The 24,255-nt window shown below is 43.8% G+C and overlaps 1 protein-coding gene and 1 long non-coding RNA gene across 2 annotated transcripts in view; both read left to right on the forward strand.

Moving 5' to 3' along the window:
- Positions 1-24,255, forward strand: part of DNAJB4 (DnaJ heat shock protein family (Hsp40) member B4) — a 36,489-nt gene that overhangs the window by 33 nt on the left and 12,201 nt on the right. Inside the window, 3 exon segments of the mRNA XM_072649928.1 lie at positions 1-226; positions 228-288; positions 291-313. Of these exon segments, the coding sequence (XP_072506029.1) occupies positions 1-226; positions 228-288; positions 291-313 (310 nt within the window).
- On the forward strand, positions 698-2,307 carry LOC140530354 (uncharacterized). Its single transcript, XR_011975912.1, has 2 exons — positions 698-812; positions 2,205-2,307. It is a non-coding gene; the product is annotated as an uncharacterized lncRNA (long non-coding RNA).

Below are 24,255 nucleotides of genomic sequence, written 5' to 3' on the forward strand. Positions count from 1 at the left end.
CGGAGCTCCCTCTCCCAGCGCGCTGCTAAGAAAGAAAGAAAATGGCGGCCGGCGGGACCGGATCACATTCTTGCGCGACCATCGTGCCGTGCAGGGGGCGGGGACACCGGCGGGGAGATCTCGCGAGGTTGGGGGAAGGGGGCGGGGCGGGAGAAGCCAGGGGCCGGGCGGGGGGCGGGGCGGGAGGCGTGCCGCGGCAGTTCTCGCGAGACCTGTAAGTGACGCCAGAGGGGGATGGCGCTCGGGTCCCGCCTCCGTCGCCTTTCGTTGCTGCTGGCGGCAGGGCGCCCGCCCCCTCCGGCAAGCAGGCTTGGTAAGGTCCGGCGGGGCGGCCGTGCTCGGTGTCTGGTGGGGACGGGAAGTGGGGGGGGTGGCTGACCGGGGCGGGGGCCCGAGGCGCGGAGCGGGGGCCGGTGACGGAGCCCGGCGGCTCGCTCAGGGACGGGGTGCGGTCGGCGGGGCGGCCATTGGGGGGCGGGGACGACGGCCGCAACGTCAGCGCGCAGGTGACGCAACAGTCCCGGAAGACGTCGTGACGGCCGGGCGCGGGGGAGGTGCGGCCCGGCGTCGGGAAAGATGCCCCGCCGAAGGGGGCCCGGGGGCTGCCGGGCCCCTCCGAGACCCGGCCCGGCCGAGGGAGCCCAGCATGGCGCTCTGGGGAGCGAGGAGGGGTGAGTTGGGGGGACACTTCCTCGAGGACCGCCCCCCCTCACGCCCCGGGCCAGGGGGCCCCCATTTCGCTCGTGCCCTCCTGATGTTGGGGGGCGCCGCCGTTCTGTTGGAAGCCCCGGGCGGAGGCGGGGAGAGCGAGGGTAAGAGCCCTCCCTCCTGGGGAACCCAACAATCTGGGGGGGTAAGAGCCCCCCCTTCCCGGGGAACCCGATGGTCTGGGGGGGGTAAGACATCCCCCCCTCCCGGGAGCCCGACAATCTTGGGGGGGTAAGACAGCCCCCCCTCCCGGGGAACCCAACAGTCTGGGGGGTAAGACAGCCCCCCCCCTCCCGGGGTACCCGACAGTGGGGGGGAACCTGGGAAAGTTGGGAGATCGGGCTGGAGAAGACTTTCTCCGTGGATTTCCAGCCTCCCCCCTTCTCTCTCCGTCCCCTCCGGGGTTCCCGGGGACCTCTGTTACCCTCTTGTGGGGCTTTTGTGGCAGCACGGTCCTCAGTCTCCCTCTCTGATCCCCGGAGTCCCAGCGAATGATGAAGGCCCTTCGGGCCATACCGCGGGGGGCCCTGCCCCCCCCACCCCCAGCACAGGCCTGGTCAGGGTTCTCCGAGCCCCTCTCCCTCAGGTCCCCCCCCCGCAGGGCGCTCCTCTCCTTCCTCCCTCTGCCTGGTGACTTGTCCGAATTCCCCCCCTCAGCGGTCTTGCTCTGTCTTGTTTGTATGTGGGTTTTGCGCTGTCTTCTCCTAGGAGAATGGGTGGCTTTCTTTGTCTTCCTCCCTTGCCTTGCCCGCAGTAGGCACTTAATAAGTGCTTTTTGAATCAGTTGGACTACTGTTTTAGGAGAAACCCTAATGGGTTGGGGATTCTACTCCTCTAGTTGTATTTAATGTGTTCCTCCTTATTGATCAGCCAGTAAAACCATCATTTCCTGAGAAGGTAGAGCAAAAGCCATAAGTTCCGGGGATCCTGTCCATGCATACCAAGCTGCTTGGGGATGGGGGGGCTCAAATTTACATAATGATGGGAATGGCACATGTATGTGGAGAGCATACGTGGCTGTTTCAGTCACTCTAATAGCTTGGTGCAGATGCCCTTTTTTGACTTGGAAGGGATCTCATGTCAGTAGCCAACATTTACATAGCACTTACTGTGTACCTGGCACTGGACTAAGCTCTTGACAATTGTTATTTCATTTGATTCTCACAACATCCTTGGGAGGAAGGGGCCATTTTACATGTGAGGAAACTGAAGCAAATGGGTTAAGTGATTTGCCATGGGTTGTATCTGAAATTTAGTCTTCCTCACTCCCAGCCCCAAGCCACCTCCCAGCTCTCTGCTGGGCTGTGTGGATCAGAGCCTTTCTAGTGTTCATAGTTAGCGCTTCTCTTTTTTTGAGGGAGGGGCTGAAATCTCTGAAGCTGCTGCTTTCCTTGGGGGCCATCCTGTCATTGGCCACAGCTTTTGTATCAGACTCTCCTACTGTCTCAAGTTGTGATAGATCCAACTCACTGCTCATCTCTGTGCTCCTATCTCAGGATATTCATTCACTTGTGATGGATCTGGAAAGGATAAATCCAAAAGAAGCCAGGGTGTCATGTTCTCAGGAATATGTGCCAGGAAGGAAGCAGTTCTCACACAGAGACCACCAGGTCCATGGGAAGTTCTTGCCTACTCGCTCGCTTCTGCTGCAGTCCGCAACCACACCGCCACTCATGGGATCGATGAACTGTCTGTCTGCGAGAGTTTGAACTGGCTGATTGCCTCTTTAGGGTGTGATGGAAACGTCAGAAACATTTTGCAGCAATGACGTTGCCCAGTCAGATGACCTTATGAAGGCAGCGAATTTCTTGTCAAAGAACTTAACAACTTCCACATGTGGAGGATTTTCTGCATCAAGTTTGGGATTGGACCGGATGGCGTCTGAGGGTCCTTCCTATCCTGAGATTCTGGAAGGTTGAAAGAGAAAAGGATGGAGTAGTTGGTAAAGGAGCACTTGTTGGTTGGTAAGCATTGGTCCAGATACTTTCCAGAGGGTTGAGCTGTACAGGTCAGGAGACTGGAAAGTCAGGGCAGACTTATTTGGGTGAAAGCAGGTTCTGGAACTTTGGGTACACTAGTGGGAATGTAAAAGTGGAGCTAGATTATAAAAGCTTGGAATGTTTTTCCAGGCTGAGGTGTGGGGACCCTTTTTTGACAAGCAGTGGGGAGGAAGCGATTAATTAGCAACAACTTCCATGGTGGGAGAAATGCTCAAAGGTCCTGGTGGGGGGGGAAGAAGATAGTGCCTTGCAGAGATGAAACCAACTGGATCATGTGTTGGGGAAAGCATAGAGAGGAATCGTGAGTGGGTGATTCGGGAAGAAAGAGGAGGAGGAGGCACTGAAGGGAAGGCTGAGGACTAAGACTGCCATGTCCAGTAGTAGTGTGAAAGCCTTGAGAATGGATCCAATCACAGAAGCAGAGAAGATCTCCAAGAACAGAAGCCTGCAGACTGCCATGGGTAGGAGGAGGAAGAGGCATTGGCAGGGTGAGCAGGGAAGGTCAGCTGTCCAGGATCACAAGAACTGAGAAAAGCTTAGCTTTGGGATTCAGCATTAGGGAAGGCTGGTTTTACTGGAGTGGTGGTGACCATCGCAGGAGGTGCAGTAAACAGTGCACTGAATGAAGGCTACACTTGTGTAGGCTTTTGGAAGGTAGCTTTTTGGTGCAGTGGATGGAGTGTTGAATGTGAGGTCAGAAAGATGAGCTCAAATGTTGCTTCAGACTAGCTGTGGTTGGCAAGTTACTTAACTTCTGTCTGAAAAGATGCTCCAAATCACTCACTGAGAAATGCAGAGTACTAATCCTGAGGGTTCCATCTCATACTACCATACTGGGAAAGGTGATAGAAAAGGAAAATGAAGATTGTAGGAGGCACCAAAGGAGGATGGGACCATTCTCTACCGCAGGCTGTTATTAGGTCTCTACCCCAAAGAGGTCAAGGAAAGGGAAAAGACCCATACATTTAAAAAAGAAAAACACAAAACATAGCAGGTTCTTGTTACAGCGAGTGGCTATCAGGTACTTGGGGAATGGCTGAACACATTGAAGTGAATAAATGTAATAGAATATTGTTACAATATAAGAAATGACCAAAGGGATAATTTCAGAGAAACCTAGGACGGCTTGTAGGAGCTGATAGAGTGTGAACAGAACCTGGAAGACACTTTATACGATAACACCGCCATTGAACAGAAAGACTTTCACGAACATCTTAAATCAGTCACCAGCTGTAACTTCAGAGCACCTCTGGTGAAGTGTGCTACCTGTCGACAGAGGGGATGAATTTATGATACGGAATGAGACAGTTTTGGACATAGCCAGTGTGAGAATTTGTTTTGAGGGTTTAGTTTTTTGATGGAGAGGTGGGCTTTAGAGGGCATGACTGACAGCAGAAGGATGGCTGCTGGGGAAAACAGACAAACAGGTCAGCTTTGAAAGTTACAGGTTAAATTATCTATTTAAAAGGAAAAGTCAGTTGTACGGAGTAGAGATTTGTGATTTTACACATCTCTTTTTTCTATTCTACTTTGTATGTGAAAATGCTTGTTTTCTTTGATATTAAATACAGAATAAAAAGAAAAATTAAAAAAATCATTGATTTTGTGTATATGATGCCAGGATTTAAATGTTCCCCAGTTTAAATAAATAAGTATTGAGCATAGCTAATAATGTTAATTTTGACAGTTTTATGTGTATGAAAAACAAGGAATGTCCTTTTCTTGATTATAGCTAATTTGGTGCTTTCTTAGAAGTAGTGGTTTGTTCCACCTGTCATAATTATCTTGTAATATTGTGAATTTTTGTTTTTCCAGACTAAGTATTGATTACAAATAGTGTGTATTTATAAACAGACTCCACAGAACTCTCCATATGGAAGTCATCCTGGACTTACTGAAAGCTTCTGTCTGCTTTTGAGTATAACACTGAGTCAGCTTTCAAAATACCTCTGTAGCTCAGTACAGAGAGTTCCATCATTAGGAGGCTGGCCACTTGGTGATTAATTCTTTGACTATAACAAGTCAAGAAATGAAGAATAACCTTCTTCAGTGCTTGGTGTGGTGCACTGGTGCATGGGGTGGGTGGGGGGGCCAAGTGGACTCAGAATTGATTTGAAACGATCTCTATGCATTATTTTGGTCTAGAGAAATACTATCCATATGTTACTGGAGTAACTGAACTTTACCTATCATGGTATTCTTTCTATGAATGTAACGAGAAGATAGAAGGAGGGAACTACTGAAAGGAAGGATGGTTCACACACTCTTCATGGAGAAATATTTAAACTTATATGTCCAAAGGCAACGGGAAATTCTGTGGGACTTTTGGTCATCTTGTATAATGTGATGAGTATTTGGAAAAATAGTCAACCATGAAAATAGCTACCCTTTGTTCAGAGAACAAAGAGGAAGGAAATCCATTGAACTCACTAAGACCCTTTGAATTAATTCACTCCATACTTCGGTAATCTGTGATTTCAACGCAAAAGGTGCGGATGGATTGACTGCAAGGCAGAGGTATGAATAGGTGAGATCATGTATCCATATGGAGCTTAGTCTAAACTTCATATCCATCAGACTGCTTTCTAGTTTTCTTAGCAGTTTTTGTCATCTATAAGGAGTCATCCTAGTAGTTGGGGTCCTTTGGTGTATTGAACACTGCCCTATGTTCCTTTCTCAATTTTGTTTATCTGATCTGTTTCATTGATCATTACCCCATCCCCCCATTGTTAACAAGGACTAAGTGGTTTTGCACATTGTAGTTTGAGATCTACCATTGCCATCCCTCTCTGTCATTCTTCTGTTTTCATCTCCCTTGAGATTCTTGAAAGCTGTCTCAATTTTGCTACCATTTTGTCTAGTTCTGTTGAGTAACCCATTGGTAGTTTGATATGGAACTCTATCTATACATTTATTTAAGTGGTGGTGTTCTTACCACAGTGGCATAGCCCAGCCAAGAACAATGGATATTTTACAATTATTTAAGAACTCATTTTGGTAAAGAATGTTTGATAGTTAACATTCATGTAAGTCTTGAGTGTCTGGTAGGTCAACCTCCATATATTTTATATTAGTTTTGAGTCTTCCTGCTGGGTTTTGTCAGTAATAAGAAAAGCTGGTAATTTTTTTCAGCCTTGTTTTATATTCTGCTCCTTTGCTGACATTACTGATTGTTTAGTTTTACCTCTAGGATTCCCTGAATAAATCATTACATCATCTCCATGTGTTAATTTTGTTTCCTATTTGATTATGAGGCAGATAAATAACTTAGTGGATTGGGTGCTGGACCTAGAGGTGGGAAGGTCTCACTTACTTACTAGCTGTTTGACTCTGGACAAGTCACCTTCCCCACTGCTTTAGTTTTCTTTATCTGTCCATGTAGAGGATAAGAGCATCTGCCACCCAGGGTTGTTGTGAGGGTAGAGTAAGATTCTATCTACTAATAACACTACTGTGTTATTTCCTCCAGTTATTTCTCTGATTTTGTTGATGGTAGGCAGCATTTCTAGAACTAACTGGAGAAGCCTGTAGGGCCTGGGGTGATGAACTTTTGGCCTCAGGGCTACAAGGTACCTCTGGTGTGGCATTTTGACTGAGTTCGAGTTCAAGTTTTAGATCAAGTCATTTTATTGCTCTAGGGTTTCTCAGTTACAGATAATTTTGGCTCTTGTTTTTAGATTTATCTGTATAGTTTGCCAGTTTAAGTAAAAGTCCATGTATTCCTCGGTTTTTGACATGAGTGTTATGTTTTGCCAAAAGTTATTTTTGGTATTTTAGTTTTTGATTTTTTTTTTATTAATAGCCTGTTTGTAATATTCATAATGTTGTACCAACCTGGTATTCTTGATAGAAGTTGCAAAAGTTTTTATAGCAAACCCTTTTCAGCATCAAGGAGAAGGGGTCACCGCAACATGTGGGCCCTTCATGTCATGGTTCAAGAGGAGCTTCTGAAACAAATAGACATGCACTGAATAATTAAGAAAACCAAGCTGAGAAAAGCAACTGGACAAGGCTAAGTATATGTGAAAATGTCTGAATGGGGTACAGACACTATAGTAAGAATGTTATCATGATGTCTGAAGTTGGAGGAGATACCAAAACATGGGCCTTAGAAACAAAAACAATGTGATTTATTGACCAATATGTCTGTTTTCACAATAATACAAATAATCTACTCATGTAAGATGCTCATTATTACAAGGGAACAGACAATCTTTGACAGATGAAGTTTCCTAGCAGATCCTACTTGACTGAATGATGTCGAAAGTACGAGATCCCCATGTGCTGATTGATTAGGCTCTCGTGTCAAAATCACACACGTTACTATCAAGTAAGATAGAATGGTGTCCGCTGGATCCTGGAGAAGTGCCAGCACAGGAATCTGGGTTCTACAAAGCTACCTTTTGGAGAGATCCTTCAGGTGCTCCTCCTGGCAGCATGGATTCCATTTGTATCTAGCCTTGTAATGCACTGCAGAGCCTTTGGATGATGTTTGCCCTAACTACCTGCACAGGAAAAAAATCCAAGCAGCTCAAAAATGACTTTTCTCTAGACCGAGGTAGGCAGTCGAACAGCCAGGAACTACAAGCGAACAACTGAACTGGGTCCGGTATCAGATATGAGGAGGTTGATCTGCATTGCTTTTGGGAGTTTGGGCGACATTCTTATAATAATCTCAGATTCTTTCCGTACCCTCATATACCTGAATTAACACCAGTGACCTCTTGGTGATTGATGGTTGTCACCTGGAGTATTACAGTTCTCGAAGCAATCAGAAATGAGTAGCAGTGAGGGCAACAGAGGCACGTGACAGACGGTGGTTAGGAAAGAGAAGCCACCTAAAGGATGCCGCCAAGGGGATATGGAAATAGAAAACATGTGGACCAGCACATAGTTGTTTGCCCTCCCGTTTTCCAGGAGGATCAATAACGTCACAATGTTGGGGTAAAATAATGGATGATGGGTGATGTCTTGTCTTGTACTTGAATTGGATTTAAGGTTTTACGCAAGGTCGGCAGCCTCCCTGCAGGATGATTGTTGGCCAGCCTTCTCTGCTTTGAAAAACCTGAGGGGAATTTTGTATTTCTTATCAAATTGAGGTTAACATTTTTTTTCTAATTACAAATCTCTTGCAATTACCCCCATATATGTAATTCAATTGTATTTTTAGCACAATATATTCAAGAGGCAATGATCTATCTCCTCAGAATTGTTGAATTAGATGAATATAGGAATTTAAATTTGTCCTTGGGCCTTGAGTAGCCCAGTAGCTACTGAACTGTGAGGAGACAGAAGACTATGGTTTCTGGTCCATAATAAATATTAATTTATTCTGAGTCTGTGCAGGTCTTTTAAACACATCCTCACTTTACTGATTGATTGAGCCTACTTTTCTAAACAAGCGCCTGGGCAAGTACTGTGATTCTTACTGAGGATATGAATAGCAAAGTCAGACCTCTCCCTTCAGGAAGCTTATATTCTGTAGGGGGACCCAGCATGCTTGTGGATAAATAAATTATGAAATAAATACATAGGGATAGGGGCAGGACTACCCTGGACTTACTATCTCATCCCACAAATCCATTCAGTTGCCAGATCTTGGCATTTTGACTAGCGTACTCTGCATCAGCAATCAGTCATTTTAACTGTTAACTTTTAGGAAAGGGATTGACTGGGAAGGTGTACGAAGAATAGTTGGTTCACAGTATGTGTCTCCTTACAAACTCTCCTCTTGCTCACATGAGGTCCCAGGGAAACACCCATGTAGAGGACAGCTGAGGTAGTGAGCTGTCCTGTAGCTCTTGGAACCAGAACCCCTTTTTCCTCTGTGACATCCTTGGGAAATTCTCCAATATAGTTCCTGCTGAACTCCCTGCCCCTCCTGAGCATGGAGCTAGCACTTGGTGAAGGCTTCTGCTCCCTAACCCTCCCTTCTCTCAGGGGCCTCTCATCCTCCTGTACTTTCACTGCTCTGGTTGCCACTACTGTTACTGCCATTTGGCTCTTCCCTCTGGACCTTTGGATCTCTCAAACTCAAGAGCTTGGTTGCCTGAATCATTTACATCTTGGAACTCTCACCCAACCAAGATCAAGAAAGACTTAAGTACAAAGAATGAAGCAGCCATGTGTGACCCCAGCTGCTTTCCTGTGTTCAGGTGGGGGGAAGCAAGATGGGTTTAGGTCATTCCTAGGTCTGTTCTGTCTCAACAACCTCTGAGTCATCAGTTGATTGTGCAGCCCGTAGGATGTCTCAGTCCTATGTTGAGCTGCTCTATCATGTGGGGACAGAAACCCTGTGTTCAGTTTCCACTTGGTGGCCTGGACAGAAATGCCGGGCTGAGAGGGTGTGGGCCTGTGTGCCTGTCCCAGGTGCTACTGGGTCCTCACAGTCAGTGAGAAGCATTGATGTCTGAATCCTGCTTTGGCTCCCATTTGGTGTACAAATACAAGCTTGGGTTTGTTATCTTCCCTGTTTGGGATTCTGTTTCATTCTCTGCTGAAGGAGGGAGACTAGGTGATGTTGAAGGCACTTCTTGTTATATGACTTCTGTGACAGAAAGTGAAATAAACCTGTCTTCAGTTTGTACTGTCCTCATTTGGACTAGTTGCTGCTGCTTTTTATAAACTTGTTGGATTTTTGTCTTCATATGTTTATGCTTTTTCATTAGCTAGAGTAAATTTCATGAGAACAGAGATTACCTTTATATAGCATGTGGAAGAGTTGATCAACATATCGAATGCCTTTTTGGTGAGGTGGGGAAAGAAAAAATAACTGCTTAAGTTGTATTTCTTTATAAGTAAGACAAGTTTAGGAAATGTCTAATTGCTAAATACTCACGTAGAACTGTGATCTCATGGATTTGAATATTCCCTGCACCAGTTCAGATCCCACATGGGTTCTTGCCTGCCTGCACATCCTTTGGGCTCTTGAGACTCCATGAAGTCCTCAGGGCAGGCCCGGCAGAAACTTACCATGCAATAATTAAATGTTTGTGGTTTTATTTTCAGTTCTGTATTTCCTCCCTCTCCCTGGTCCCTCCCTCACCCATGGAGAAAGCAAGAAATGCGATACCCATTATACATATGAAGTCATGCAAAACATTTCCACATTAGCCATGTTCAAAAATAAAAAGGAAAAAGATATGCTTAAATCTGAACTCTGAAGCCCACCAGTTTTTTATCTGAAAGTGAACAGCATTTTCTGTCATGAGGCCTTTGGAGTCATGGTGAGCTATTGTGTTGATCAGAGCTCCTACCTAATTCTTTCACAGTTGGTTGTTTTGCATCATTGCTGTTACTGTGTAGGTTCTGGTTCTGGTCACTTTACTTTGTATTAGTTCATATAAGTCTTCTCAGGTTTCTCTGAAACCATCCTCTTCATCATTTCTTACAGCAAAATAGTATCTTGTCACATTAATACACCATAATTAGTTCAGCCATTCCCCAGTGGATGGGTGTCCCTTCAGGTTCCCTGAATAATTGAGGGCTAACGCCTCTGTTGGTTCGGTAGATGTCCTTTATTTCTCATGCTTGGTTTTCTGTCTGCGCAGCTGAGTCCCAGAGAGGTTCATGACTTATCTCGAGTTAATGAGCCAGCTAGTCATTGAGCCAAGATGACATTCTTCTGACCTCCTGTATTCTTTCCATGATGTCACTGAATTGGTTGCACCAAATGGTGGCATGTACAAAAGGAAAGGATTCTCTTATTCTCAGTTTGCGTTTCTGTTTCTTAGGGGTATAGTGGGGGAGAATTTAAACAAAGGTTATTTATAGTGACTCAGAAGCATATGTTGACTTTGCAGTTAAGAATCATTAATAATTCTTGTGAAAATCTTATTTTAATCCTAAATCGTCCTTTAGAAGAGGATTATTAGGAGATTAATCTTAGTTTTTCCTCTTTTTCATAAAAACAAACAGATAATGGGCCTGAGAATATCTAAAATTACATTTGAATAAACTTTTTTCCCTCCCTGAAATAGGACTCTTCTCTGTGTTGCCATCTTCACATCTCTGTATTTATAGTAGTGATCCCTTTGGAATTTGCCTCCTGGTTTCATTTGCTCTTGTCTGTCACATCATCAAATCCTATTCTCATTTCATTTTTTATACATTTGGAGGAGTTATTAAAGGATAATAAGGGAAATATTTATATTTTCTAAATGTTATGCTTGAAATTTTATTTTTAGGTAAAATAAACATTTGAAACACCCATGTCATAGATCTTAGTGATCTATTAGTCCAGTTCTCTTATCTTATCAGAATTTTATTAATACTGTATCAAAGTATAGCAAATAGTTATTTTAAAATATGGGACTGAATTCTTTGAGTACCTCCTATATATGAGATACTGTGCTACGTGCTACAGAAGACATACAAGAATGACTAAGAAATATTCCCTCCCTTCAGGAGACTCAGTGTAGTGAGAGAGACAGATAAATAGGAGTAAAACCGGCTGAATGTCCAAAGAGAATAAAGTACAATCAAGGTTAAATTCGATGGTGGGGCACAGCACTCTGTAGCTCTGAAGCATGGGGTGAAACGGTGGAGATGGTGTGGAAACAAGCAGAGGGGGCAGAGTGTGTTTGGAATGTGAGGCAGAAGTACGTGAATTGGCCCACAGGTAAAGCCCTTGGCATCCTGGAGAAAGCACTTTCCGCTTCTGAACAGCTTTGTTAGCATGTCTGTTCAAGGTGGGATATCTTAGTTTCCTTCCACAGTCAAAGCTGCTCTCTATCCTGAGGAAAGCTCCTTTTCCACGTTCTGAGGAGTGTTGTACCTTATTCCAAGCTGGTGGTGGTGGTTGTTGGGAAAGGTTCTTGTCCAGTCACTTTTCAGTGTGTCTGACTGTGACCTCATTGGGGTTTCTTGGCAAAGGTGCTGGAGCAGTTTGCTGTTTTCTCCTCCAGATGAAGAACTGAGGCAAACAGGATTAAGTGACTTGCCCAGGGTTATACGGCTAATGTCTAAGGCTGTGGTGGAACTCAGGTTCTGACTGCAGGGCAGGAGCTCCATCCGTGGTGCCGCCTAGCTGCCTGATGTTAGGAAGGGATTGTATTCTTATTAACCATTAGTAGCCTTTGGAAACTCTCCTCTTAATATAGGTCAACCTCAGTTTCCTTATCTGTAAAATGGAGACAAAAATAGTAAATAACTCACAGAGTTGCTAATATTCCAATTAGATGGTTTTTGCTGAATGCTTTGATGGTGAGATGTGATAAAATTGGTTAAAGTTTTTATTTCAATATGACTAAAAGTGATTTTCTCCTCTATTAAATCATAGAAGATTTATTCCAGAAATATTTTGATCCTTAGCACCGCTGAGATAAATCACACAGTCTCCCAAGGATGGCTGTAGGTCTTGCTTTTGTAGTCCTGACCCAGCCTTTCATTTGCCGGTGCCTCAGTTTCTTTGATCATCGACTTCCTCCTCTGGTCTCTGAACTGTAAAATGGTGTAAATGTAGACATTTGTTCTTATTAAAATCAACATCCTGGCATTTGGTGGTTTATTACTTTATAAGCATCTACTTTCCTTCTTCATACTTTCGAGGAATTATAGTTTTGTCAGAATGGACACTGCCTTGGTACAAATTGCATCCCCTCTCTGAAACTAAATAGATAATCTTTGAGAATTGCCTTGACTGAAAAATGAATCACCCAGTCAACTGACAATAAGAGCTAACATTTATATAATGCCTACCATGTGCCAGACACTGTGTTAAGTGCTTTACAAATATGCTTTCATTCAGTCTTCATAACAAGTCTTAGAGGTAGGTGTTATTAGCCCCATTTCATGGTTGGGAAACTGAGGCAGACAGGGGAAATGACTTGCCCAGGGTCATTCAGCTAAGTGAGGTGAGGTTCAAACTTGGGTCTTCCTGACTCCAAGTGCAAAGCTCTGTCTACTGTGCCAGCAGCTGTTAAGAGATATTCTGAATTTAGCTGAAGGGGGGGGGGGGGGCGGGGCACATGGGCAGCAAACATACAAAGCTCATTTCTAAAGACTTTGAGGCTTGGTGGCTCTTCAGGCGTAGCCACTCAGCACCTAGAAGTCATCTGGTATTATGAATAAAACTTTGCGGTAAGGCTTTAGGTAACCCTGACCCTAAATGGCTCCCACCCCACCCTCTGGTCATCTTGGGTGTGTTCTCTCTTCAGCTGAATTACAAACCCTTAAGAACTTCCCTCATTCTCTGTGTTTGGATGTCCCCTCTACTTTTCCCATAGACCTTTGCACATATAGGCCCTCAGAATCTTTTAAAAATGCATCATAATGTGGATGAGAGATTGTTAGCTATCTTTTCAGATAATCAGACCCTCAAATATAACAAATTATTCTGAAATCTAACAATTCCAGATATCCTGATAATTTATTCCTGTATTTAAAAAGCAAAACAATTGTGCAGTGATATCAGATGTCCCAACTAGAAAAACACCTTTCTGGGCACTTTAATTCAGACTCACTTAATGCTGGTTGAACTGAACAGTTGCATTGAGGCTACTTAGTAAAATGCTCAGCATTTGAATATTGTCTCCATAGAGCATTGACTGTATTGCTTACTGAAGAGCCACATTCTTGTCAGTAGATGGTGGGACCTAGAGATCATAATAGATTGTTGATTCACAAGTAGCATTACTGTAATTGGCCATCTAATTTTTTGGCAGATCTGTGCCATTCTGTCCATTGTGTATTGCAAATTGTTGCTTGAGATTTGAAGCTAATGATCCAAATTCAAGAGAAAACACTTTAAATTTTTTGAAAACTAGTGGAGGCCTACCAAAAAATGGGGAGCTAAACAGATATTTGCAGCTTAACTCAAAAGGTCATCTCAATCATCCAGAGGTCAGAGTGTACTTTACACTACCTTCTTGCTAATTTGAGACAGTCCCTCCTCCCTTTCCATTCTTAGTTCTCTCTCTTTTGCATGTGCTTCGATACAACTGTTTGTCCATTTGAAGAACTCCAGAGGTTTCTGGGCTGTCTTGTTGGGAACCAGGGAATGGGCTAGATCCTTGTGTTGGGATAGTTCCTTTCATTTTGGTCTGCACACACAGATTATAGTCACAGTCCTAGCCAAGTGACTCATTTGTGTCCCAAGTTGTCTTCTGCTGGAGTTTGAAAGGGAGGGAAAGAAAAGGTGATAAGCCCAAGAAAAGGAAATTACTTTTGTCCCCTCTTCCCTAGGGCAGGTTGTACTTAGAGTGGTATACTGAGGTGTGGGGTGGGGTGGGGGAGTGTGAATACATGCTTCCCCACTTTTCCAGGGCCCATTGTCTGTTTTACTAAATTTGGTCTATGGTGCCAATTTTGTGAATTTCTTAGAATGTATTCCATTTCGTAAGAATGGATATATATTTTTGAAGATCATCTGTTAAATAAGACATTGTTTTGTGGAAATATGGGAGTCTTGGTAAACAGGATTCATTTCCTCCATTGACAAAATATATTTGTCAGTTCCTATGCTCATTTCCTGTTCTCTTAGCTGAAAGTATACTATAACACCAGTGCAATGTGAGCAGCTGCAAGGAACATACATATGGATTTCAAGGATTAAACTGCAAGATATAATAAGCTCTCTGCATTCAAAACCAAACTGGCACAACATTTATTCTGCACACTAAGATGAGGCAAAACATTATTGTAGAAATACAAAAAGGCAAAACTTAACAAAGTAACAGAAACACTTATACACATCACCAGAGCAGGGAGCACTGACATCTTAAGTGTCTTTCTGTCCTTCCAGTAAGCAAGCAAGCCTTCCCTCAAGAAAGTCCCCTTAGGCAAGTTCCTCCCTAGGCAAAATAAATCTCCCTGAATATATGTGGTTTTCAAACAAAGACTTGGCACCTGATTGACTTAGTGCCAAAAAGTGAAAAATCTGTAGTGTCTCAGCACTTAATTGGAAAAAGGTGTGGCCCAGAACCTGACTGGCTCTGGGCCAGGACTCTGTGTGACTCAGTATGGGATGTGTCGAAGCAGTAAGACATCCGTGGTAGAAATACCTGTGTATCTTTAGACCTGGGAATACGGCCCCTGTTCCAAGGGAAAAAGGAAATACGTGATCACGTAGACCTTTAAATGGGTATGGAAGATCGTATATTCCCTTAACCCTTCAGAAGGGAAGTCTTGAGAGACCATGGGAAGACTCTTCCTCAGGAAGGTTTTTTTCTGTTACCTATGGTTAGGGTCATTCATCCAATTGTAAATGCTTCCTTAGTGCCTAGGACTGCTAGATGCAGCGTAAGATACAAAAACATGGTAATAGTAACTGACATTTAAGGTTGGCAAAGCACTTTACAGACCTTTTCTTGCTTGATGCTTACAGCCATGTGAGGGAGGTACTGTTAACCCATTTTACAGCTCAGGTCATGATAAGTGACTGGAAACCAGTGTCTGAGGTGGGAGATGAATGCATGTCTGAGAATCCAAGCCCTGTTCAGGCCACCAGCCCATGCTGCCTCTGAGCATTGCCTTCCTGGAGATCACAATCTTGTAAGACGTTAACATGAAACCAAAGCATGCAACACTGCAGAAGGATGTAGCATAGAAGGGGAGGAGATCCAGGGTTAGTCAGGAGGGGGCTTAGACTGAGAGGGGGTGGGGAGGAAGAGGAGGCAGCTCCTGAATCAGCCTTTCCAGTCCAGATCTCTCTATTTGCAGACTCGCATCTCCAGCTGGTACCACAAAGTCAATAAATCTATGGCTAAGGTTATGATCTTCTCAAAACCTACTTGTCCTGAGAACCTGGGGGGCTCTATCAGTGGTTGATGGAGCCAGTCTGGCATGTGTTGGAACATCTCCTTCAGATGTGCAGTGCTTGGTAATCTATGTGTATGTGTACACATACATGTTTGTGCACGTCTGAATATATTATATGTACACACATTTACATAGACATGTGTGTGTGTGTGTGTGTGTGTGTGTGTGAGAGAGAGAACTACTGAGTTCCATCTTCCCCAAAACCTTGTCTGGTAGGGGCTACAGGTGCCTCCAGACGGATGATGTCTCCCCAGTTGCCATATAGCTAGTAACTCTGTGTTAGGTTGCTCCAGACTCCATGTCTAGCATTTATTCAATGAATTGATTATCCAAGCATTTATTAAGCACCTAATATGTTTCAGACACTCTGCTAGGTGAGGGAGACACAAAGTTCAGGTCACAGCCATCTGCCCACATCTAAGTGGATACAAAACACAATTGGGGGAAGGCAGTAGGGATTGGGAAGAAGGAAAGGCCTCATGTGGAGAAGCTGAACGTGGAGGTGAGGAGGTGGAGGGCCAGCCTAAAGGCAAGGACATGGGAAGTAGTGTCATCAAGGTTGTCTGAGGAATTGTAAAAAGCTTGAAAGGTAGATTAGAGGCAGGTTGTAAAGGGCTTTTAAATTCCAAAACATGTATGTGTTGTATTGGATTCTAGATATAAGGCAGAGTCAGTGGAACTGATGGAGCAAGGGAGGGATGTGGTGTGGGCTATGCCTTTAGCCTGGCACTTCCGCAAGTTTATTCAGTAAGCTGGATTGGAGAGGAGAGTGATTTGAGTGAGGCAGGGGCCCCAATTTGAAGTCTGTATTACTGGTACAGGCAAGAGATTTATGAAGAGGGTGTGTGCGTGTGTGTGTGTGTGTGTGTGTGGTGTGTGTGTGTCTGTGTGTGTGTGTGTGACTAATTGGAGAGAAGGGGATGAATGAGAAAGCTGTATTGGAGATAGAATTAACTTGGCAGTTACTGTGTGGCTGGGAGCAGAGGGAGTGAAGAGTCAGGGAAGACTCCTAAAGATGCAAACCTGAATGACTGGTAGGATGGGCGTGTCCTTGGCAGAAATAGGGAAGTGAGGAAAAAGGACTAGGTTCTGGTTTGGACATGATGCCTTCTCTCCATGTAATTTAAAAAAACTTAACTAATTAAAATAAACCAAAACAATGCAGCAGCTTGAGAAATGGATGCAGTGGAATCCCCTTACTTGCCTGACATTTTTGAATTTTTCAAATGCTGTAAAAGCCAGCACCCCGACATACACAGGAGGGCCTGCTATCACAAGTTCTTAGATCTGCTTTTCTAAAAGGAAAGCAATTTTGAGGGGTCAGTAATCACTTTAACCAAGCACATGTATCATTCACTTAGTTCAGGAGAAAACGTCAGCTCCCTGAACTTCAGAGAAAATGCAGAGAAATCAGAATCAACAGACATTACTTCCAGCTGTCTGACATAAGCAATACGTACCTCACAAGGCAGATCCAACTGCTTGACCTTACATACATAGTTACCGGAAAGTGAAGCACCAACATCCGTGTTTTCAAAGCCAAGGTGGGGAACTTCTTAGTGGCTGCCCAGAGTCTCATCTGGCTAAACCAACACTTCCAATGAGTAAGCCCCAAAATAAAATCTCACCTCAGAGTACTTGTTTTTCAGAGCCAAAGGGCATCACAACCCTTGAGAGCCAGTGCCTCATTAACAAAAGGTGTGAGCTTTTCTGCAAATCTGCCCAGGCCCATTAATCTTTAATCATGTTATTCAATCAGAGACACTTGATTATACTAAAACCAAAACAGCAAAAGATCCTACTTTGCTTGGCATTACACTTCAGCCTTCCAGGATCCTTGCCCTTACAATCTAAATGGCCTTGGATCCTGGAATAAATAGAGGCTTTATACTTTGTGATCCCAAATCCAGGTGATTTAAGCAGGCTACGTGGGCCTATTAATGGATGGGAGCGATCTTCCCATTAAGAAGCAAAATTAGATTAATAGTAAGCAAAAATGCATTATCAATACAATTGCTTTGTTCACATATGCCCTTGGATGAGGAAGGCACTGATGCCCCTTTGAAGATTTCGGTTGTTGATGGTTGACATGCAAAGGGGTCAGGCTGGATAACAGCTAGGAGTTATCTGGATAAAGGTGGTTGAACCCATGGAAGCTGACGAGGTCACTGAGAGTGGGTAGAGAAGAGGGACCAGGGCAGTGGCTTGTGGGAGACACCTATTTTTCAGGTGTGGGATATGGATGATGATCCATAAAAGGACTAGACAGGCAAGTGGGAGAAGAGCAAAAAAATAATCGTAGCTAATAAGAACTAGCATTTATTGAACACTTTAAGGCTTGCAAATCATTTTTTAAATACTGGCTAACTTGAACATTGCAGCAACCCCGGGAGGTAGGTAATAATCCCTATTTTATAGTTGAGGAAACTGAGGGAGGCAGAGGCTAAGTCTCTGGAGCCCAGGGTCACACCACTGGTAAGTATCTGAGGTCAGATTTTAACTCAGGTCTCACTGATTCTATCCATTGTACCACCTGCCTTCCTAAGCAAGAAACTAATGCCACCAGACACAGAGAGGTCCAGAGGAATAAGGATTTTGGACAGACTGTTGGCTCACATCTGGCATCCCTGACAACTGGTTTTATATTGTTGTATGGCACTCTTTTCTCTTGTTTAAATTTTCTGTTGTTTATCAGTGGTCTTTAAGTGTGGGTTGTAAAATCTTTTTGGTCAGTGACCTGTTTCATATACATACATACAAACAAATATATACATTTACAATGAGTAGTTCACTTAAATTTTTGTTGATTTATTGACTAGAAGAGAACCTAGGTAGAGTTAAGCCAAAGAGACAGTCATCTTACTTTTCCTTTAGGGTGCACTTACTCCCAGGTCACTAACGGTGGGATTTCAGATTTTTCTCAGTATTTTTCTCCTTGGCTCTTTTCCTCTCCTTTCAGGCTAGTCTTGAGTAGATGAAGAAAAAGTTAACCCATTCTTTTTACCAAATACTTGTTCCTGTGTGTCTTCCTTTAGAATTGTGGGCAGTATCTTCCTCAATTTGTTACCATTTGGCAAATCTAATACATATATCATCTGTTGTTTTATCTTATTAGTGTAAATAGGCTTAAAACAATTTTTGTCTCAAGATAATTTAGATAATTCTCACTTCTGGGGAATTTTTTTGGTCAGAATTACTTTGGATGAAAGGTCAGACAGATGCCCTTGAAAAATGAGAGAACAAAAACTCATTCATTTAGTAAATGCTGATCGAGCACCTGCAGGATCAGTACCAAAAGAACTGCGTCTTCTCTCCAGTGAGATTGTTTGCAGCCTGCCCTGTGTAACTGTTCTGAAGCCTTTCTTGAAGTGGTCGTCAGCCATTTTCATATTCCTTTGGTGTAATGTGGATCCAGTGGAGTGGATGGCCCAGCAAGCATCTTTTCTGACCATATATTCCACTATTTCTCTTTAAAAAGTGAGTTCATCCTTTGTAAGGTTTTGTGGTCTTCTCACCCCCACTGCACGTATCTCCTTTGCTCATTGACCCTTCAATTCAGGTCTTCAGAGGCTGTAGTATTCCATGACAACTCCGTACACCATCACCAGAATACTAGCCCTTTGTTTTGGGATCATTCAAAAACTACACTTTGCTTTAACTCCATTTCAGGTCTGGGCCCAACTCCTTGGTTATGTCAGTGGCAAATTAGATATATTGGTGGGTGAACTTCATAGGCTGCTCATCCAGCTACACATCACGGTCTGGACAATGGGCATTCTTCATCCACTTAGTAAAGCCAGCCTCTCCTGAGTGCTTAGGGATCTCCCTTTGAGACCTTGCAGTGTTATGGGGTTTTCATGGTGTGTCTCTGGAGAACCTTCCCATATGTAGCAAATGTGTCTTTGAACTAGAGGCTATGCTGGACCTTGACCACAGTGAAATGGCCAGTTTTCAAGCCTTCCCTAATATTTATGATCAGAGACTCACAAAGATTTTCTCTAGTTACATCTTTCAAGGTGTCATACATGATGCCTTTTTATCATCTGTAACTGGTGCCTGAATTTCAATTAGTCATGGTGTTTGGGGGGAAGGTTCAAATGCTTCTCACTGAAATACAAGATGATCAGATATCCTGTGAAATGAGAGTGGTTCGCCTTTGACTACATGATAAAGTGAATCCCGCCAACTCATCTGTTTCTTTCTCCAAGGAGAACCTGTGGGCCATCCTTGCACTTAGGCACAGTTTCCTTCTGTCTTCTGGTTTTATGATTTTCAAGACTGATGTGATTCATTTCCCACAATTAATGATTGATCTTTATCTTCCTTAAGCACTGCAGAGCAGAATGGGCCCTCTGGGGTCGAGGAGCTCCATTTTGTGTTTCTGTGCTTGGCCAGAGACTTCATCTCCATGTAACCAACCTGACCTCTCTCTCCTTAGTGGGATTAGTCCTTAGAAGGCAGACATCCAACACAGAAGAGCTCTGAGCCCACGTCCCACTGCCAGAGACTTCAGTAGCATTTCCAGAGTGCTGCCTAACATATGGCTCACTTCTATGATCCTTACAACCCTGGGAGATAGGGGCAGCTATTATCCCCATTTTACAGGTGAAGAAACTGAGGAACAGAGAAAACGTGAACTGACTGAGGGAGGATTCAAACGTAGGGCTTCTGGACTCCTCCTTATCCCCTGTGCCACCTGAGTCACTATCATGCCAACATGAACATGATTATAGGACTTCAGAACAGCTATCCCCTAGGCACTTACTTATATTGACCCTGGCTAAGCCATCTTTACTATGCCTCATCGTATTAGCATCTCCCTCTCAGGGTTGTTGTGAGGATCAACTTTATGCTACATTAAAAAAAATCCCATTGTGTTTTTAAGATTGTTTCAGTTATACATAGATTTTCTACAGTGCCTCTTCTCTCCTCCAAACGATGGGTATCTCTCAAGGCTTTGTTCTGTCTCCTCTTGATCCCTTCAGCTCCTGTGAGTTCACGCCCCAGGTGGGTACTTTCTTTTCTGTTGGGACCTTGAGTCCTGAATCGCCAGCGGTTGGTTAAAAAATTCCATGTGGATGTCCCACAGGCATTACTCCTTGTTTCTTGGTCCCACATCCATCGATCCTTCATATTTCCTGTTTTCTTTTGAGGTTAAACTGAGTGGTTTATTCTCTTTGACCCCCACAAGTTGCCAAGTCTTGAAATAGCCTCGTTACCTGGTACATAGTAGGTGCTTAATAAATGCTTGCACCTTTCTCCTCGCTACTGTTCTTATTTCATGCATTTGCTAAATTAACCTTCCTGAAAAAGAACTGATCCTACCCTGCTTCTCTTCACTCAGCAATCTTCAATGGCTTCTTAGGGCCCTTAGCAAAAGCCCAAATTCTCAGCCTGGAAATTTAAGCCTCTTCATGATCTGGATCCTCCCTGGCCTTTTCTATCTTAGTTCATGAGTCCCCTTCCTGCCCTCTGCTTCCAGTCACACTGGCCTCCAAGCTGTCTCATGTACTGTTGGACGCTTTTGCACAAGGAGCCCCTCATAGCTGGAATTGCCCCCTCCTCTCCTCTGTTTTTTCAAGATCCATACTATCCAGGAGCCAGCTGGTGAGACCTCCCCCTCCCCCTCCCTACTATGTGACTGCCCCTCCTTTGACTGACACTGATTTTCTTGAAATCAAGCAATTCACACGCTTTTAGAAGTGCTGCCTATGTGCTAAGCCCTGGGGATACAAAGAAGGGCCTGTTGTTTTGTATTTGCTCCTCTGGTATACATGCTGCACTCCTTTCCCCCACTCCCTTCGCCCTCCCAAGACAAAACTCCTTGTCTTTGCATGCAGTCAGTGCATAATAAGTACAAGCAGTGCTAAACACAACATAAAAATGAAAATGTCAGCCTATTTTTGCTCAGATTTCCTTGAAACAAATGAATAAGATGCTTTTCACAGGAAGAATTTGTACAAGAATAAACTAGTTACCATTACCCTCTGAGAGTGCTGTGGAATTGCATCCCCTGGCAACCATTGAAATGCAGTGTCCATCTCAATTCCCAAGTGAAGAACACCCGAGTTAGGGCCCCCCCCCCAAGGCAAAGAGGGTACAGCAACTCTCTGAGGCCCCCTCTGGGGGGGGCTAGACCCTGCTGCCTTATGGTGAACATTCTTCAGATAGGAACCTTGATTAGTTCATGAGTTCATACTTATCGGTTAAATATGGACATTGTGCTTGGTGGCTATAGTCGCACAGGGTTGTTAGACTCATGGCAAAGCAGTTTTTTCTGTGTAACATAAACTTCCTTTTATAACCTCATAGAATAATTAATCAGACCACAACAGAATTGGAAAAAGGTTATTTCCGGGATTAATAATTTGATGTTTGTATGGTAGCAATTGGCGAGTTGCCATCAGAATAAATTGTGTTTTATTTCAAATAAATGACATAAGTATTTGACCGTGATCGAGGCCCGGGTTCAGTCAGGAGCTCTGTCATTTTCCTTCTCAACACTCTTGGGACAAAACAAGCTGTCATAATAACCATGTAAGTCGGCCTTGTCTATGGGTCACGAGTTGTGAGTACAGTGGCACACAATGGATTGAGCCATGTTTTACGTGGATCCAAAGCAGAGGCCATAGCAGTCATCTTCAGTGTTGTGTGATCCAATGTGCATTGCACCAGCTCTGAGCAGGGAGCTCCTTTTCGCCCTAAATGCACGTGTGGCAGTCCTACTGATTGTTCCGGAGTGCCAAATTGTGGTTGTCCACCACACTGTGCATGGCTGAGTGCACTGTAGTTGTGTTTACTTTTTATTGTGAAGCACTTCTGCAGTGAGCAGCAGTTCAGTTTTCCTAATTAAAGATGTGATGATAAGATCCCCAATGGGAAGGAGACTGGGCAGGCACAGAATCACCCAGTTTCAGTCTTCGAACAGACCTCACTACACCATGACATCGCTGACAAGCAAGGGATCCTTTGGGCCATTCCACTTCGGGACAGGCCTGTTAGGAGGCCCATTCCACTCCTGTCCTCCTTGGGCTTCTCTCCTGGGGTTACCAGTTCTTCCTTAAATTCTCACATGATATGAAGTCAAACCCTTTCACCACCTCCATATCTGATTCTGGATGGTCTCCAGTTCATCAGAGGCCTCCCTTAACTGTGGGCAATACCCAGAACTGAAAGTGATGCTTGAGATCCCCTCCTGTACCTCTGCCAGTGAACCTAAGACATCAGCTTCTTTGCCTGAGCCATCACTGATGACCTCAAGGGAGGTTTCAGGTCACTAAGGTCCTCAGATCTTTTTTTGGACGAAACTGCTCTCCAGTCACGCTTCCCCAACCCTAGAGTGAGACATCACTTTTAGTCCTGATGAATTTCTATTTATTCCTAATATTATTCCTATTGAATGAATAGATTCAGCCCAAGAACCCAATCTCTTTTGCAGCTCCATCCCCAGAAATTGATTAGAATTTAGTAATTTTTGTTCCTAGTGTGTTATTTTCAAAATCTTTTAAGAGATAATAACAATAACTACCTGTAAGGTGTTTCCTTCTTTTAAAATGAAAATTGAAATTTTGCTAAAACATAAGAACTAGTTTATGTACAGCATTTTGATGTTTGCCAAGCACTTCACATGCGTTTTGATGCAGAGCTCTCATTATTGTGTCTGGCCCAAGGAGGTCAAAGACAGAAAGGTTCCACATCCACCAAATGGGCCATTGACTAATGGCCAAGCAAATGTATGACATGAATATTAATGTGCCACTGGAAATGACTATGATGAATTTAGAGAACAGTGAGAAGTTACACAAGCCATTGCAGAATTAAGTAAGCAGGAGCAGAAAAAAAACTACACACAATTTTTATTATTGAAGGAAATCTCCAGGATAAATCAACCTTGTAATTTAAATGTCTTTTGTCTTGAGGGCCAGCTTCCTGATACAGATGTTAACTGTTCATCTCTTTTGTGTTTATCAATCACTATGTGCAAAGCATTTTACTGAGCATTGAGAAAGATGCCAAGACAAATCACATCTGACGCCAACTCTAAAGGAGTTTCAGCTCGAATGGGGGAAGTAAGACCCATAACTCTAATACAAAATACATGTCAGCAAGAGGTAGGACCTACCTTCTGCCTCAAAGGCAGGGAAAGGCGTCATCTGATCTGGACCTTGAAACAAAAAAGGACAGGGATAAGCAGCAATGTGAGCAAAGGCCTGGAGATAGGAAACTGAGAAGTATTTGGGAGGCTGGGGAACACTGGAAAAGGCATCGATGGCCAGGTTGAAGAAAGCTGAGAATTCCTGGGGAAAGGAATTTTTTGATTTTTACTTGGCAACCACTGAGAAACTTCAAGATTTTTAAACAGTGGAGTGGCCATACATTAGAAACGTTAATCTGCTTACAGATTAGGAGAAAGAGAAACTAGAGACAGTGCCTACCTTGTGCCAGAAACTGTGCCTAGATCTCGTTTGATCCTCACAATGACCCTATAAGGTTGGAGTAAGAATAGCAAGAAACACTTATATAGTGTTTACCATGTGCCAAACACTGTGCTAAGCACAATTATTATTTCACTTAGTCCTCATAACCACCATAGGAGGGAGGTTGTTGCTCATTCTTTTTTTTCTTGAGAAGATGAAACAAGGATGAAGTGGCCAGCCCAGGATCACAGCTATCGCTGTCTGAGGTCCCATTTGAACTCGAGTTTCCTGACTCCAGGCCCAGTGCTCTGTGCACTATGGCGCCCCCTAGCTGCCTCTGTTCCTTTCCTAATAGATTAGGAAGCTGTTTT

Source organism: Notamacropus eugenii, chromosome 2 (genome assembly GCF_028372415.1).
Source record: "Notamacropus eugenii isolate mMacEug1 chromosome 2, mMacEug1.pri_v2, whole genome shotgun sequence".
Lineage (NCBI taxonomy): Eukaryota > Metazoa > Chordata > Mammalia > Diprotodontia > Macropodidae > Notamacropus > Notamacropus eugenii.